Genomic DNA, 14,318 nt, shown 5'->3' on the forward strand with positions numbered 1-14,318 from the left:
GGTTCCACGGTCAACGCCAACAGAAGAAGCAGTCAGGACATCAGACGATGTGTAGCACCGGGCAAGTCGGCTGCAAAGGACCTCTTTCAAGTGCTGAGGAGCAAAGATGTCTCCTTGAGGACTAAGGTGCACCTGACACAAGCCATGGTATTTTCAATTGCCTCAGATGCATGTGAGAGCTGGACAATGAATAAGGAACACCGAAGAATTATTGATGTTTTTGAGTTGTTGTGCTGGTGAAGAACGCTGAAAGTATCATGGACTACTAAAAGAACTAACAAGTCTGTCCTGGAAGAAGTGCAGCAGTAATGCTCCTTGGAAGTGAGAATGGCCTGACTTCGTCCCACCTACTTTGGTCATGTTGTTACAGGGAACCATTCCCTGGAGAGGAATGTCATGCTTGGTAACGTGGAGGGCGGACGAAACAGGGGAAGGACTGACGAGATGGACTGACACAGTGGCTATGGCAATGGGCTCAAGTATAGCAAGGATCATGCAGCTGGCGCAGGACTGGGCGGTGTTTCATTTTGCTGTGAATAGGGTCACTGTAAGTTGGAGACGACCTGACTGCACCTAACAACAACTTCCCACTTCAAGTCCACTCCTTCCCTTTGTCCTTCCTTCCCATTCCTTTTCTCCTTCTTAGCTATATCCTTGGGCAAATGCTATTCTCTTTATCCCCTCAGTTCCCCCCCCCTTTTTTTTGATCTGGGTGAAAGTTTACAGAGCAAATTCACTTTCCATACAGCAATTCACATAAACTTTGTCTCATAACACTGACTACAATTTACCCCAATACAACAGTTCCCCTTCCACTTCCTCCCAATAATTATCTCTTCCCTGTGTCCACCCTTCCATGCACTCCTGCCCCCTGAGCTGTCTCCCTGTTCATAAACAGCCCTTTTTCTCCCATGATTGTTCTCTCCAAGGAGTGTATCTAGCTCGGATAAATGTTCACCTTGCACGCCTGTCTTTTGTTTGTCTGGAAGCCACACGTGTGGGGTCAATTCCAGACCTGAAGGTCAGCTAGGTGTCATAGTGTCAGTGGCTCTATCAGACCAGCAAACCTGGTCCGCCCCCCTTTTTTTCCCAAATGATTTCGAGTTTTGTTCCACATTGTTCTCCCTCTCTATTCAGGATCTCCTACACAGATCTCCCTCCAAGTGGATGACAGCGGTAGCTGCGCACCATCTAGTTCTTCTGGTCTCATAGTCTCATAGTCGTATAGGCTGTGGATCACATGGTGTACCAGCTGCTTGGACTAACTGTTTCCATGAATCTTTGGTTTTCTTCATTCTTCTTTGCTCTAGATGAGGAGAGACCTATCGTTGTATCTAGATGGCTGCTTGCAAGCTTTTAAGATCCCAGTTGTTAACTCACCAAAGTAAGAGGTGGAACAACATTTTGTGTAGTATGTTATGCCAATTGCGTTCGATGTCCCCTATGACTATAGTCCCGGGCCCACAGGTTCAACCACACGCTCTTTCTGGGTAGCTGGCTGTGGTCAAGAAGTGACTACAACCTTGTCCCTTGTCAGCTCTACTATACACCTGGGAATTCTTACAGAACATAAAAATACACTTGTAGAACCACTGTCTGCCAACCCTATACATGGTCTTAGGTACACTCCCTGCTGCGTAGATGTGGTAGTTCGGTTTGTGTGTCAAGCTGGCTGGGCCTTGTTGAGTGGCTGGGCAGCTGGTGGTAGTTAATCCCCATGAGGAGACTGGCAATTGACTCCATGGTGCGATCTACCACAAGCAGCTAGGTAGCTGCCTTTGGGTATGTGGTCTGCTTCCTGTATATAAGGAGAAGCCTTGGGAATGGTCGCTAGCCTATGGCACGCTTGGACTCTGCATGTAGCCATGTCTTTGTTGAGCAGCCTGCCATGCTCTGCCGACCTTGGGACTTACAATGGACTTAAGTTAATGGCCTGCCGTGTGGTTTGGTAACATCGGGACTGTGCCTTTTACTTGTCAACCTTGGGGCTTCTCAGCCTCAGCAGCCAGCAGCTGTCTGAGTGAAGAAATGCCTCTAGCTCCAGTGGGCCGGGAACAGGAGGCAAAGCTGGACCCCAAGGTTGAGGGGCTTTCACCCAGCCCCTAGACCCTGGCACTTTGAACTTGGACTTAAAGCCTCCAAATTGTAAGAATAAACTCCTGTTTGTTAAGGCCATCCCATTTGTGGTATATTTTCTGGTGAGAGCGACACCAGTTAACCAGAACACAATATGGTACCAAGAGAGTGGGGTGCTGCTCTGACAGATGCCTAAAATGTGGAAATAGGAGTGGAATGCATCCTTGATCCAAGACCCTGGGAGAGAGACCCCAGCATATGGCATGACAGACAGCAAGAGCAGAGCAAGAGACCGGCATGAGAGACGGTAGGTGAAGACTTGAGAAAACCAGCATGAGACAGTGACAGCCTTATCAGCCCACGGAGGAAAAAGCTTGATGCCTTTGGTTAGGTGGCTTCCTGGTGGAGTGGGTTGCCTTCAGGAATTAACTGGTAGAAGAGACTGGCTTGAAATGGAGTAGCAGGTTGGCCGGCCCACAGAGCAAGAGAGCTAAATGTCCTTTGGGGCAAGAAGATTCCTGGCAGAGTGGGTTGCCCTCAGGCATTAATCAGCAGAAGCGGAGACCAAGGAAATGGAAGCAGAGGTGCCTCAGCCTGAAAGGGTAGGACCATGGCCTTTGGGGGTGGAACGATCACAGCCCACTAGCAAAGAGCCAGGCCTTCACCAACTTGGTTCTGGAGTGTGGGGCTGCTCGTTCATGTGAGCCAGTGGGATGGAGCCATAGCCACTGCCAAGCGTGAGGGGGCGGGGCTGCCATGCCCAAGAGGGAGAGGAACGCGGCCCGCCAGGCCAAGGGGTAAGGTTACCATTCAGGAACTAGGGGACTGGAGCCACCCAGAGGAGGAAACCTGTACAGATACCACCCATTGAAGATCTGTACAGGTGCCAAGTTGACAAGGGGTGGAATTGTGGTAGTTCAGTTTGTGTGTCAACTTGGCTGGGCCTGCTTGAGTGGCTGGGCAGCTGGTGGTAATTAAGCTCCATGAGGAGACTGGCAATCGACTCCATGGTGCTATCTACCACAAGTTGGGTAGCTGCCTTTGGGTACGTGGTCTGCTTCCTGTATATAAGGAGAAGCCTTGGGAATGGTCACTAGCCTATGGCACACTTGGACCCTGCATGTAGCTGTGTCTTTGTTGAGCAGCTTGCCATGCTCTGCCAACCTTGGGATTTACAATGGACTTAAGTTAATGGCCTGCCATGTGGTTTGGTAACATCTGGACTGTGCTTTTTACTTGCCAACCTTGGGGCTTCTCAGCCTCAGCAGCCAGCAGCTGTCTGAATGAAAAAATGCCTCTAGCTCCAGTGGGCCAGGAGCAGGAGGCAAAGCTGGACCCCAAGGTTGAGGGGCTTTCACTCAGCCCCTGGGGCCTGGCACTTTGAATTTGGACTTAAAGCCTCCAAATTGTAAGAATAAACTCCTGTTTGTTAAGGGCATTCCATTTGTGGTGTATTCTTGTCAGAGCAGCACTAGGTAACCAGAACAACAGACATACCTAATAGTTCAGCCTGTCCACCATCTATCCACCCGTATACACGTTTGCCTTCACTGACGACAGTACTGTATGTGCAAAAGGGTTCATCTTTGTTGTCTGTACCTCCCACGTACCTCTCTGTCTTCCTCTTCCTCAATGCCACCATGTTGATCACTTACATTTGGTACACTGCCCTTCTCTTCACCCAAATCAATACTTGTCTCTACCTATCTAACAGTGTTCCCTTCCCTCCCCTCCTCCCCTTCCCAACAAGGAAAATGTCCTTCCATAGATAAACCTCTCCTTGACTTTTACAATAATGGACTAATACAACATTTGTCCTTTTGTGATTGACTTACTTCACTCAGCATAATGTCCTCCAAGTTCATCCACGTTATGTGGTGTTTTGCAGATTCTACATTATTCTTTAGCGTTGCATAGTATTTCATTGTGTGTATGTACCATAGTTTGGTTATCCATTCCTCAGTTGATGGACACCTAGGTTGTTTCTTTTTGCTATTGTAAATAGTGCTGCGATGAACATGGGTGTGCTATGTCTGTTCTTGTCATGGCTCTCACTTCTTTAGGATATATACCTAGTAATGGAATGGCTGGGTGAAATGGTATTTCTAATTCCTACTTTTTAAAGAATTGCCAAACTGCTTTCCACAGTGGTTGTACCATTTCACAGTCCTACCAGCAGTGTATGAAAGTCCAAATCTCTCCACATCTTTGCAGCATTTGTTATTTTCTGTCTTGTTGAACTTTGCTACTAGTGCTGGGGAAAGATGGTATCTCATTGTTTTGATTTGCACCTCTAATGGCTAATGGGGAGCTCTGGTAGCATAGTGCCTAAGGCACTGGACTGCTAACCAGAAGCCTGGCAGTTCAAACCCACCAGTCACTCCTTGGAAGAAAGATGGGGCAATCTACTTCCATAGTGATACCGCCTTGGAAACCCAAGGAGGGGTCGCTATGAGTTGGGTCCGACTCGACGGCATAGAACAACAACAACAATGGCTAATGATCATGAGCATTTCTTCATGTATTTGCTGGCCACGTGAATATCCTCTTTGGTGAAGTGTCTATTCATGCCTTCTGCCCATTTTTAATTGATTATTTCTCTTTTTGTTATTGAAGTGTTGGAGTTTTCTATAAATTCTAGCGATAAGTCCCTAGTCAGGTATGTCATTGCTGAATATTTTTCCCAATCTGTAGGTTCTCTTTTGACTCTTTTGGAGAAGTCTTTGGAAGGACATAAAAATTTAATTTTTAGAAGGTCCTATTCATCTAGTTTCTCTTCTGGTGTTTGTGCAGCAAATACTATTCTCTTGATCTCATATGCTTGATTGTTCCAATAAGTGCATACCCTCCTGCTATTATTATCATCCACCTTATAGGCCTATCATTTGGCTGCCAGATGAGTCACAAGGATTAAGTTCAGTTCCTAGCTTGAAGGGTATCTAAGGGCTACAGTCTTGGAGATTCCACTAGTCTTCATCAGACTATAAAGCCTGTTTTTTTTTTTTTTTTTTTACAATTTTGAGCTGTTTCACATTTCTCCCCACTCTACCTAGGACCACTTATTGTGACTTATTGTGATCCCTTTCAGAGTGGTCAGCAGTGGCAGCTGGGCACCATCTATTTCTTGTGGTCTCAAGGTTGTGGAGGCTGGGGTTCAAGTGCTCCATCAGTCCTATGGACTAAATATTTCCTGCTTCTTTGATTTTCTTCATTCTTTGATCAAGATGGGGAGAGACCAATACCTGCACCTTAGATAGCTGCTCACAAGTTTTTAAGACCCCAGTAGCTACTCATCAACATAGGATACAGAACACTGTCTCTGTGGTCTATGTTATGCCAATTGACATTAGTATCCCCTGAGAATATGGTCCTGATCCTCCATACCAGGGACTCATTCCCTCAAGGTGTATGGCTATGACTAAAACATTTTTGTAACTCTGCCCCTTGTATGCTCTATTGTATTCATGGATATATTTGCAGTACATATAAATACACAGGTAGAGAAAGTCTCTGTCAAACCTATATATATTCGTGGGTGTATTCCCATTTGCCTCCCCACCTTTGTTCAGCTTGAGTGTGTATGTGTCCTCTTGCAGATTACTGTTATCACTGCTATTGCAAGATTGTTTATGTAACAGTATTGACCTTTGTTGCCTTTAACTCTTAAGCTCGTGTCTTTAGTTGCCTTGATCATTTTGTGCTAACCTCTCCCTTATTGTGCATTGCCTTCCCCTTCACACACATTAATATGTATCTACCCTCCAGTTAATGATTTACCCTCCCTTCACCTCCTACCCTGCCTTAATTTGATTTTATCATTAATTTTTCCTAGCATTTATATAGTAATTTTACAATGGCTCTTTTATTAAACTGACCTAATCTTTCATAAAATTTCAAATATTTGCCTGCAGAGATCTTGCTAATTATTTTCATACCCTGGATTACCAGATAATAGTCTTCAGGTTTAAAAACATCTACTTATTTACTTTACTCCACTTTTAGATGAAATACCTTTCCCAAAGGGGCAGGAAGGCCACATCTTCTGACCTCCTCTAATACCACGAGAGGAAGACAGAATCACCATCAGTAGCCCAAGGCTTATCCCTGCGAGGCCAGATGTGCCGCCTGCCTCCAGCCCTTTCATCAACCCTAACACCAACTGTTCCTCCTGCAGCATCCACCACCTCTCTGCTGGGTTCGATAATTCGCTGCAGTGGCCTCACAGAACTCACGGATTATGGGGTTTATCAGGGAAGCAACAGGCTTCCCTAATTCAAGTTCAGGAACACTCTCAGTCTCTCTCAGCCTGCCATCTCTCAGCCCACAGTCTCTCTCAGTCTTTCTCCCAGCAGTGCATGTCTCTCAGTGTTTCTCCCCTAGCAGTGCATGTCTCTCAGTAACTCTCTCCCAGCAGTGTGTGTCTCTCTCATCTCCCAGCTGGCAGTCAGAGATTTCTTCTGCCTCTAGGAGGGCTCCTTTTGAGCCTAGAAGAGTAACCAAACTAACCAATCCCAACATCAGAATTCTATGCACCTGAGAGAGAATGAGAACTTGCAAGAAAATTACTTCATGCTGCTCCCAACAGAAATACCCCAGGTAGGTAACTTTAACAATCAGGAGCTACTCAGTGGCTCACAGCAAATTCTACCATGGAGTTACAAAGACTTATGGCTAGAAAAGCCACATTATGTAATTTACTACACCACAACCTTCAAGTAGTTCAAAGTAAAAGGGAAAAAAAACAAAACACAAACCTAAACAGTACAAAGCGTACACTGTGAGTAGTATTTCTTCCATTCTTTTTCCCCAGCCCCATCTCATCTTTCTTCTCCATATAGGCAAGTAATATGGGCAGTTTTTCATGCTTCCTTATAGAAATAGCTTTTGCAAATGTAAGTAAACTGAAGACATCTATTTAAATAATCTTTCATCAAATAGTCATTCATATCAGTTGTTATGTCTATCTCTCATCTACATACATCACTTAACATCCGTGATACAGTCTGTGAAATAGGACATATGTGATTTGGATATTGTGTGAATGTGCCTAAATTGTGAACAATAACATTCACTGATTTTCAACCTTTATGCTGTTTCATAACCTTCTGTTTCACTTCTAAATCATTATTTCTCCTTTGACTCTTGATGCTTTTATCACTAGGACTGGTTTTTGCTGAACAGGGAAGCCATAATGCATGTCACTATAATACTTTTGCAAGAAAATTAAACAGAGATAACACTACAACACTCAAAAGATACACAATACACAAGATTGGATACTATTGCCCACGAGTTGAAGCATACATTGTTATATGGTAAACTTTTTATGTGTAAGTAGGGAAACTCACATTAAAACAATGATAGAAAGTACAGTACATACATAAGTTAGTAACACAGGCATTTATTACGATTATCAAGATGTATATATTATAGGTTATATATGTACCGTACCATTATACACTTGACAATGCAATCTCTTTTTCACAAGAGATACATATGTTGCATGCAGGAAGCTGATGAGCCCAGTACATCCAGTTACAGCCACTATACCCATTCTCTGATTTCTGAACTCTATTATAACTTTATGGGACCATGGACATATATGCGGTTGGACACTGCCCAAACAGACATTATAAGGCACTCAACTGTTATCCTGCCGACCTTGCCTTTCTGTAGAGATGTTGAATGAGCAAAGATAGTAGAATCTACCCATTAACTAATTTGGCCACTCTAAATCAGCTCTAATAATCAATATAATATCTTCTGAAAAGGGGAAGCAAAGGAATTAATAAGTTATAAGCTTACCCATAAATCCTCCACTGGCAATGCTCACATATTCTTTGTTTTTCTGTAATGAAATAAAATCTAAGTTAATCCAAAATGCAATTCAAAACTTCCAATAGTTCTATAAATATTTACAATTACAATACTTAGTTATACAGTAAATTTATGGACTTTTTTCCCTGTTGTTTTGGAATGTGGCACAGAAAGGTATAAACATGTACCTTGTATACTGGTGCTTTGGTGGGAGGAAGGGGACAACTTCATGGCTATTAACAAGACTGTGATTAAACAGAGATAACACTACAACACTCAAATACACATAGAGCCTCAAATACGCATGCAACAGAGTCAAACAAAATCAGTTAAATTGTATTTTTTGGATATCGCTAGAGTAGTTTTTCAAAGTTTTCAAAATATTTCATGTTTTTTAAGAGAAATATCCCAGCTAATGTGGTTAAAGCATCCAGCTGCTAACCAAAAGACTGGCAGCCACACCACAGGAGAAAGATGAGGCAGCCTTCTTCTGTAGTCTTGGAAACCCTATGGGGGCAGTTTTACTCTGTCCTATAGGGTTGCTATGAGTTGGAATCAATTCAACATCAGGATGTATTGTTTTTGTTAATACATGAAAAAAATGATAAATGTTACTATGTTGCAAATCAAGGAAACTTAAACACTAGTTAGATTTTTTATAGTAAAGTATGATAATGATAATGTGCTTCGAGTCTCCCTACTTTTAAATTTGTTTAAAATTTTCCATGATAAAAATCAGAAACAAAATCTCTAAAAGCACATCAAGAATGTCAATCATAAAAAGAAAGAAAAATACACAATATTCCAAAGTCTTGGCCATATGATAACACGTTATGGTTCCTTCCAGAGCACTTCAGCATAGGCCAATTATATTTATGAGTAAAATAAGGCTGAGTTCTTATTTCTGATATTCTTTATAAGTGTTTAAGATCTTTCCTTTAATAAGGTTTAAAATTGTATTACAATCCCTCACCAACACCACCTTGACTTTATTCTTTCAGAAATATTGATCTTTAAATTAACCTTCTCAAACCACAGTCCCAGCAAAATATAACATGAAAAGGAAAGGATCCAAGTTAAGTGGTTTGTGCAACACCATGCTCACTGTCTTACTGATTCCATAGTTACATATCACGTAAAATGAAAAACTTAATATATATACTACCAAAGAAAACCTAATTAAGCAATTATTTATATAAAGACAAAGCCATAACTGAGTGAGGCTTTTTGGAGAAGGTAGAGGGACAGGTTGCATAAAATCACTACTACAAATCAGGAGTGATGAAGTCAACATTCAAACACAAAAAGGAAAGGTGGTTAAATATCATGAATAAATAAATACATATATATATTCAATTTCACAATAAAGAAAGGAAAATGCATGTTAAGTCGTCGTTGTTGTTGTTAGGTGCTGTCAAGTTTGTTCCAACACATAGTGACCTTTGTACAAAAAATGTTGCCCAGTTCTACACACAATTATTGCTAGGTTTGAGCCCACTGTTGCAGCTTCTGTGTGTATCCACGTTGTTGAGGGTGTTCATTTTTCACTGACCCCTCTACTTTAGGGCAGACAAGCATGTTGTCCTTCTCCAGGGACTGCTCCCTCCTGATCACATGTCCAATTACATATATAGCTACCGTGAAAGGACCAGGGCATGAATACACATAAATAGCAATGCAACAGAATAATCAAGAAATAAATGTTCATGCCTAGAGAAATTAAATATTGTAAAAAGGTGGGATATGAAATTGATGGAACAACTGGTTGCCTACCTGCGAAATATTTTTTTTTTACTTTTACTTCACTTCTTACAACAAAATAAATTTAAGATGGTTCAAGACTTAAATCTAAAAATAAACCATATAGGTACTTGAAGGAAGTATGTGAGAAAAATTCGGGGAAGAAGAACACCCTTCTTGGCAAGACACAAAACCCAGAAGCTGTAAAGGAAAATATGAATAAATATGACAGTGGACATGTGGTGCACTGAACTACTTGGTATGGCTCCTTTAGCCATGGTGTTTGTGACTCCCCTCAGATTACTGGGTGGAACTCTGCAAACATTAGGTGCTTGCGGCCCTCCAAGGGGATTAGATAGCTTATTAGTAATGTAACCTAAGGTATATGCTACCCTTATGGGGGTGGGACCATGGAAACAAGGTTTACAGAACCCTAATACGGGGACTGATTAGTTCTGTCATTCTGCTAGGCTTAAAATGAGCCCTTCTAGAGGCAGAAGTGGGGATCTCACTACCATCAAGAGATAAGAGATGGAGGTAGAGTGGAGCACATCCTTGGACCCGAGATCCCTGCACTGGACCCCACGGCAGAGAGTCGGAGGCAACAGCAGCACAACTGAGAGACCAGCCTGAGACACTTGACAGGCTTGCTGGCCCATGGAGCTTGAAAGCTAAGTGCCTTTGGGCAGCAGGTTTGCTGGTGAAGTGTGTGCACCTAGGTGCACCCGCTGCACGAACTAAGAGAGGTTTTTAACACTTGCCCAGTCAGGGTAGAGGTCAGGCCAAGAGGTCAAGGGCCAAAGAGAAGCATGCCAGCAGCATGGCAGAGGGGAGGCTATCCTGATTGAAGAACTGTATCCTTTGTGTTCTTGAATTGTAACTTGTTACTTCCTTAATAAACCCCATAATGGTAAGTATTGCCTGTGAGCTCAACGTAGCCACTGCAATGAATTAGTGAGGCCAGCAAAGAAGCAGTGAGTGCCAGGGAAGGACGGCTGATGTCAGAATTCATTAAAAAGCTGGAGGATGCTGACATGTCTGGCCTCAGGAATAAGCCTTGGGTTGCTGATGGTGATTCTCTCTCCCCCTTGTGAAGTTAGAGGTCAGAAGATGCCATGTCCTTTTTTGCAATATATAAAACCACAAAATTACCTATGAGAATTTCTTAGCGGTGATTATCAGTTAACAAAGCAAAACTGAAATAATTTATATATACATACCTGTAAAAAGTGTGCCAAGACCATGTTCATATACATGTCTTCTTCTTCCCTGCCACTGCCCATGAAACAGAGGTGCTCGCCACCAGCTATGGAGCCAGACTCGATGGACTGCTTCTGTGCTTCGAGCAAGGATTTTACTGACTGTGCAAATTCAGATGGATTCTGGAGCATCTAGACAATGTTTTGAAAATAAAAATCTTGGCAAAGTTGTATTTCACATACATTTTGCAAAATCTGAAAAAACATTAACGTTTAAAAAGACACAATGAAAAGAAAGGAAATAAAATCCCTGGGACAGAATAAATGAAATGTGCATAAACGTAGCTATACATTGTGTATAATGTCTATAAATATATTAGAAATGCGTATAAACATATTAGAACAGTTGAAAATTTACAGGAAGATTAACTTATGCAAATAAAATACTTCTCCACTAGAAATAGGGTTTTTTGGTTGTTATATTTTTGTTTTCTGCAGCAACTAGCTATGGTTTCCTTAAGTATTAGAACAAAGGAAGAGTTTAAAACTGAGTGGGAGGGTTCATTACTAAAAATAATGTATCAAAACAAGCTATATTTTCTAGGTTTCCACTTATATGGTAAATCATGTATTTCTCAGAGGACAGTCAGAAATAGTAGAAGTCATTCATTTATCCATTTGTTTATCAGCTGTATTCTAGCTACTGGAGATACAGGAATGAAAAAAATTCATTTTTTACTTTCAAATAAACAAATATACCAATAAATACAAAAAACTTTTAAGTAGTAAGAAAAAAGATTGACAATGTCTAATAATGCTAACTGTATGAAACGTTGTTGTTGTTGTTGTTATGTGCCATCGAGTCGGCCCCGACTCATAGCGACCCCTCCTTGGGTTTCCGAGGCAGTATCACTATGGAAGTAGGATTGCCCAACCTTCCTTCCGAGGAGTGGCTGGTGGGTTTGAACCGCCAGCCTTCTGGTTGGCAGTCAAGTGCTTTAGCCACTATGCTACCAGAGCTCCTACTGTATGAAATAACCACTCTCATTTACAGTTATAAAGCATAAACTAGTTCAGTCTTTTTAAAGAATGGTGTGGTCCTTTGGTAACATTTATACACCTATATCCCTCAACCCCACAATTCCACTCTTAGGAATCTATTTTATAGAAATATTTGCAAAACTTCACAAAAGTAGACATAAGGATGTTAACTTTAACACTTTTTATTGTAAAAAAACTGAAAATAACCCAAGTGTTCATCAATAATAGGGCAACACATTATGGTAAAGCTGTACCATGGATCACTATATAGCCATTAAAAAGAATGTACTGAAATAGATCTGTAAGAAACTGTCAAGTGAAAAAGCAAGTGACAGAACAAAAAATATATAAATATATATTAAATAAAGGTCAAGAAGATTAAACAAGTTGATAAAAAGTGGTTGATTTTTGGGGATGTACCTTCATATTTTTAAAAGAATGCATGTTAAAAGGATGCATTCCTGAATCACTTGAGTACATTTTAAAAATAAGTGAAAGATTATCTAAGTCTTCCTGAAGGTGTGAAGGAAGAGAAAGGCACAAAGAGCTCACCTACAGAGTGTGAATGTGCTAGGATGGCCTTTTTCCTATGTGCCCAAACTTCTGGGTTCTTCTACCTTCATTTTCCATGACTTCTCTCCCAGCATCAGCCAGGCCCTTCCATACATTTACAGCCTCACTATCAACTTTTTCAGACAAGTTGGGGAGGAGGAGGATGGGTTACATATTCAGTATAAAGAGTTTCCATACCACTCCTCTTTCTATTCTCCTCATGCCTGAGGCTCCAAAGGACCCCAGAACAGCTTAAATAATGTCAATCTCAGTTCTATTTAGGGCTCTAAGCACCTAGGATAGCCCTTAGTTATTTACTTTATCCACTCCTTCAATTAAAATGGCCTTTGGATGGTAATGATAATTCACCATTTTCAGAGCACATATGCCAGATATTACCCTTTTTAAATATAAGTATTTATGATGATAAAAATGGCTTATGGCAAAAACTTTTAAAATTCTTACCCATTTAATAATAAGCACAATGTTTTATACTTACTAGGTTCAAGGCACTATGCTAAATGCTCCATTAGGTAGCTCATAGTAAGCAGGTTAGAATTTACTGACCTAACAATGGTAAGCAATAGTTAGTCATCTTTAACAGTGTCGCCATCTATTCTTTATGATGCCCAAAGGGGTCTGGGGTCAAAGGGAAACCTGAGAGCAAGACTTTTCTTATAAGGGCAGAGACTTTCCTTAAGCAGAAAAGAAAAACATCCCCAATTTGAGATACATCTATTTATTTATAAGCTAAAGAAAAAATATTACTTTTCTTACTTAAAAATTTTTTTTTCTTTTTCATCAACATCTATACTAACCAGATCCGAATCTAAGTGGAAAGCAGTTGATAAATGCCCAGCATTATACTGTTCCGCAGGACGACAATCCACCACGAAGAACCGGACTCCCTCCTAAGAGAGAAACAACATTTGACATACTGGAATCTGCCATGAGGTTCACATCACACAATAAAATATTAATTAACCATAGGAGGGAGAACATTATTTTTAAATATATATATGTAAGGATCCTACTTAGAATTATGAAGACCTAGTCAATATATCTTCCCAAGGGCCTAGATATTTTCTCTCATGTTAAACAAAACATTTTGCGTATTTGTTCTGGACTGGAATGATTTAAAATATATAGCAAGAAAATTTACTTAGATTTTCACTATATTTATATATGTAAGATACACTACCTCTATTTCTGCAAATATACCCAACAAACTTAAATCCTCAAAAATTCAATTCACGTAAGAACTGAAATGTCTTTTTCTGTGAGGGGGAAAAAGGCTTTCTGCAATGCCATTTTGAACTGAAGAAGTTCATATGGGTGTCTTTAAACTGAAGTTCATGTTTTCAAATACTAGTTCTAATAAGAAAAAAATGTTAGATGCTTGTTTTGTGAAAATTCTCAACAATCAGTTCAGATACTAAGAAGTTCAACTGAGAAAAAGCTATTGTAAAAGGTCTATCTTCCCACTTCCATTCCTCTCCACACCCCAAACATTCCAAATATACACAAAACATGATTAATTGTTAAAATAATTTTAAGAATATACACTTGAAAAACAGCATTGGTCAAGCTGGATCAGTAGACCTTCCTGAGAAGTCACAGAAAAGTATGGTATATTTTCTGTGTTCTCCTTTGTTATAGCTGTATAGTATTAAACTATGCAATTCAATTAGCTATATATTCTTTTTAAAAGAACGCATTTTTACTATCTTTTTTTTAACACTTTTGTTTTTAAAATTTTTATTGTGATTTGTGTGAAAGTTTACAAAGTAAATTCACTTTCCACACAGCAGCTCACATACACTGTCTCACGACACTGACTGCAATTTCCCACAATCCAACTGCTCCCCTCCCTTTTCCTCCACATAGCTACCT

General features: G+C 40.7%; 1 protein-coding gene across 1 annotated transcript in view; it reads right to left on the bottom strand.

Annotated features, from left to right (window-relative positions):
- TBC1D23 (TBC1 domain family member 23) overlaps nucleotides 1–14,318 on the bottom strand; it is a 110,441-nt gene that overhangs the window by 27,324 nt on the left and 68,799 nt on the right. The window contains 3 exon segments of the mRNA XM_007945787.2: nucleotides 7,882–7,924; nucleotides 10,854–11,024; nucleotides 13,244–13,336. Coding sequence (XP_007943978.2) covers nucleotides 7,882–7,924; nucleotides 10,854–11,024; nucleotides 13,244–13,336 — 307 coding nt within the window.

Source organism: Orycteropus afer, unplaced genomic scaffold, assembly GCF_000298275.1.
Source record: "Orycteropus afer afer isolate SDZICR_OR568_19922 unplaced genomic scaffold, OryAfe1.0 scaffold00143, whole genome shotgun sequence".
In the NCBI taxonomy this organism is placed as follows: domain Eukaryota; kingdom Metazoa; phylum Chordata; class Mammalia; order Tubulidentata; family Orycteropodidae; genus Orycteropus; species Orycteropus afer.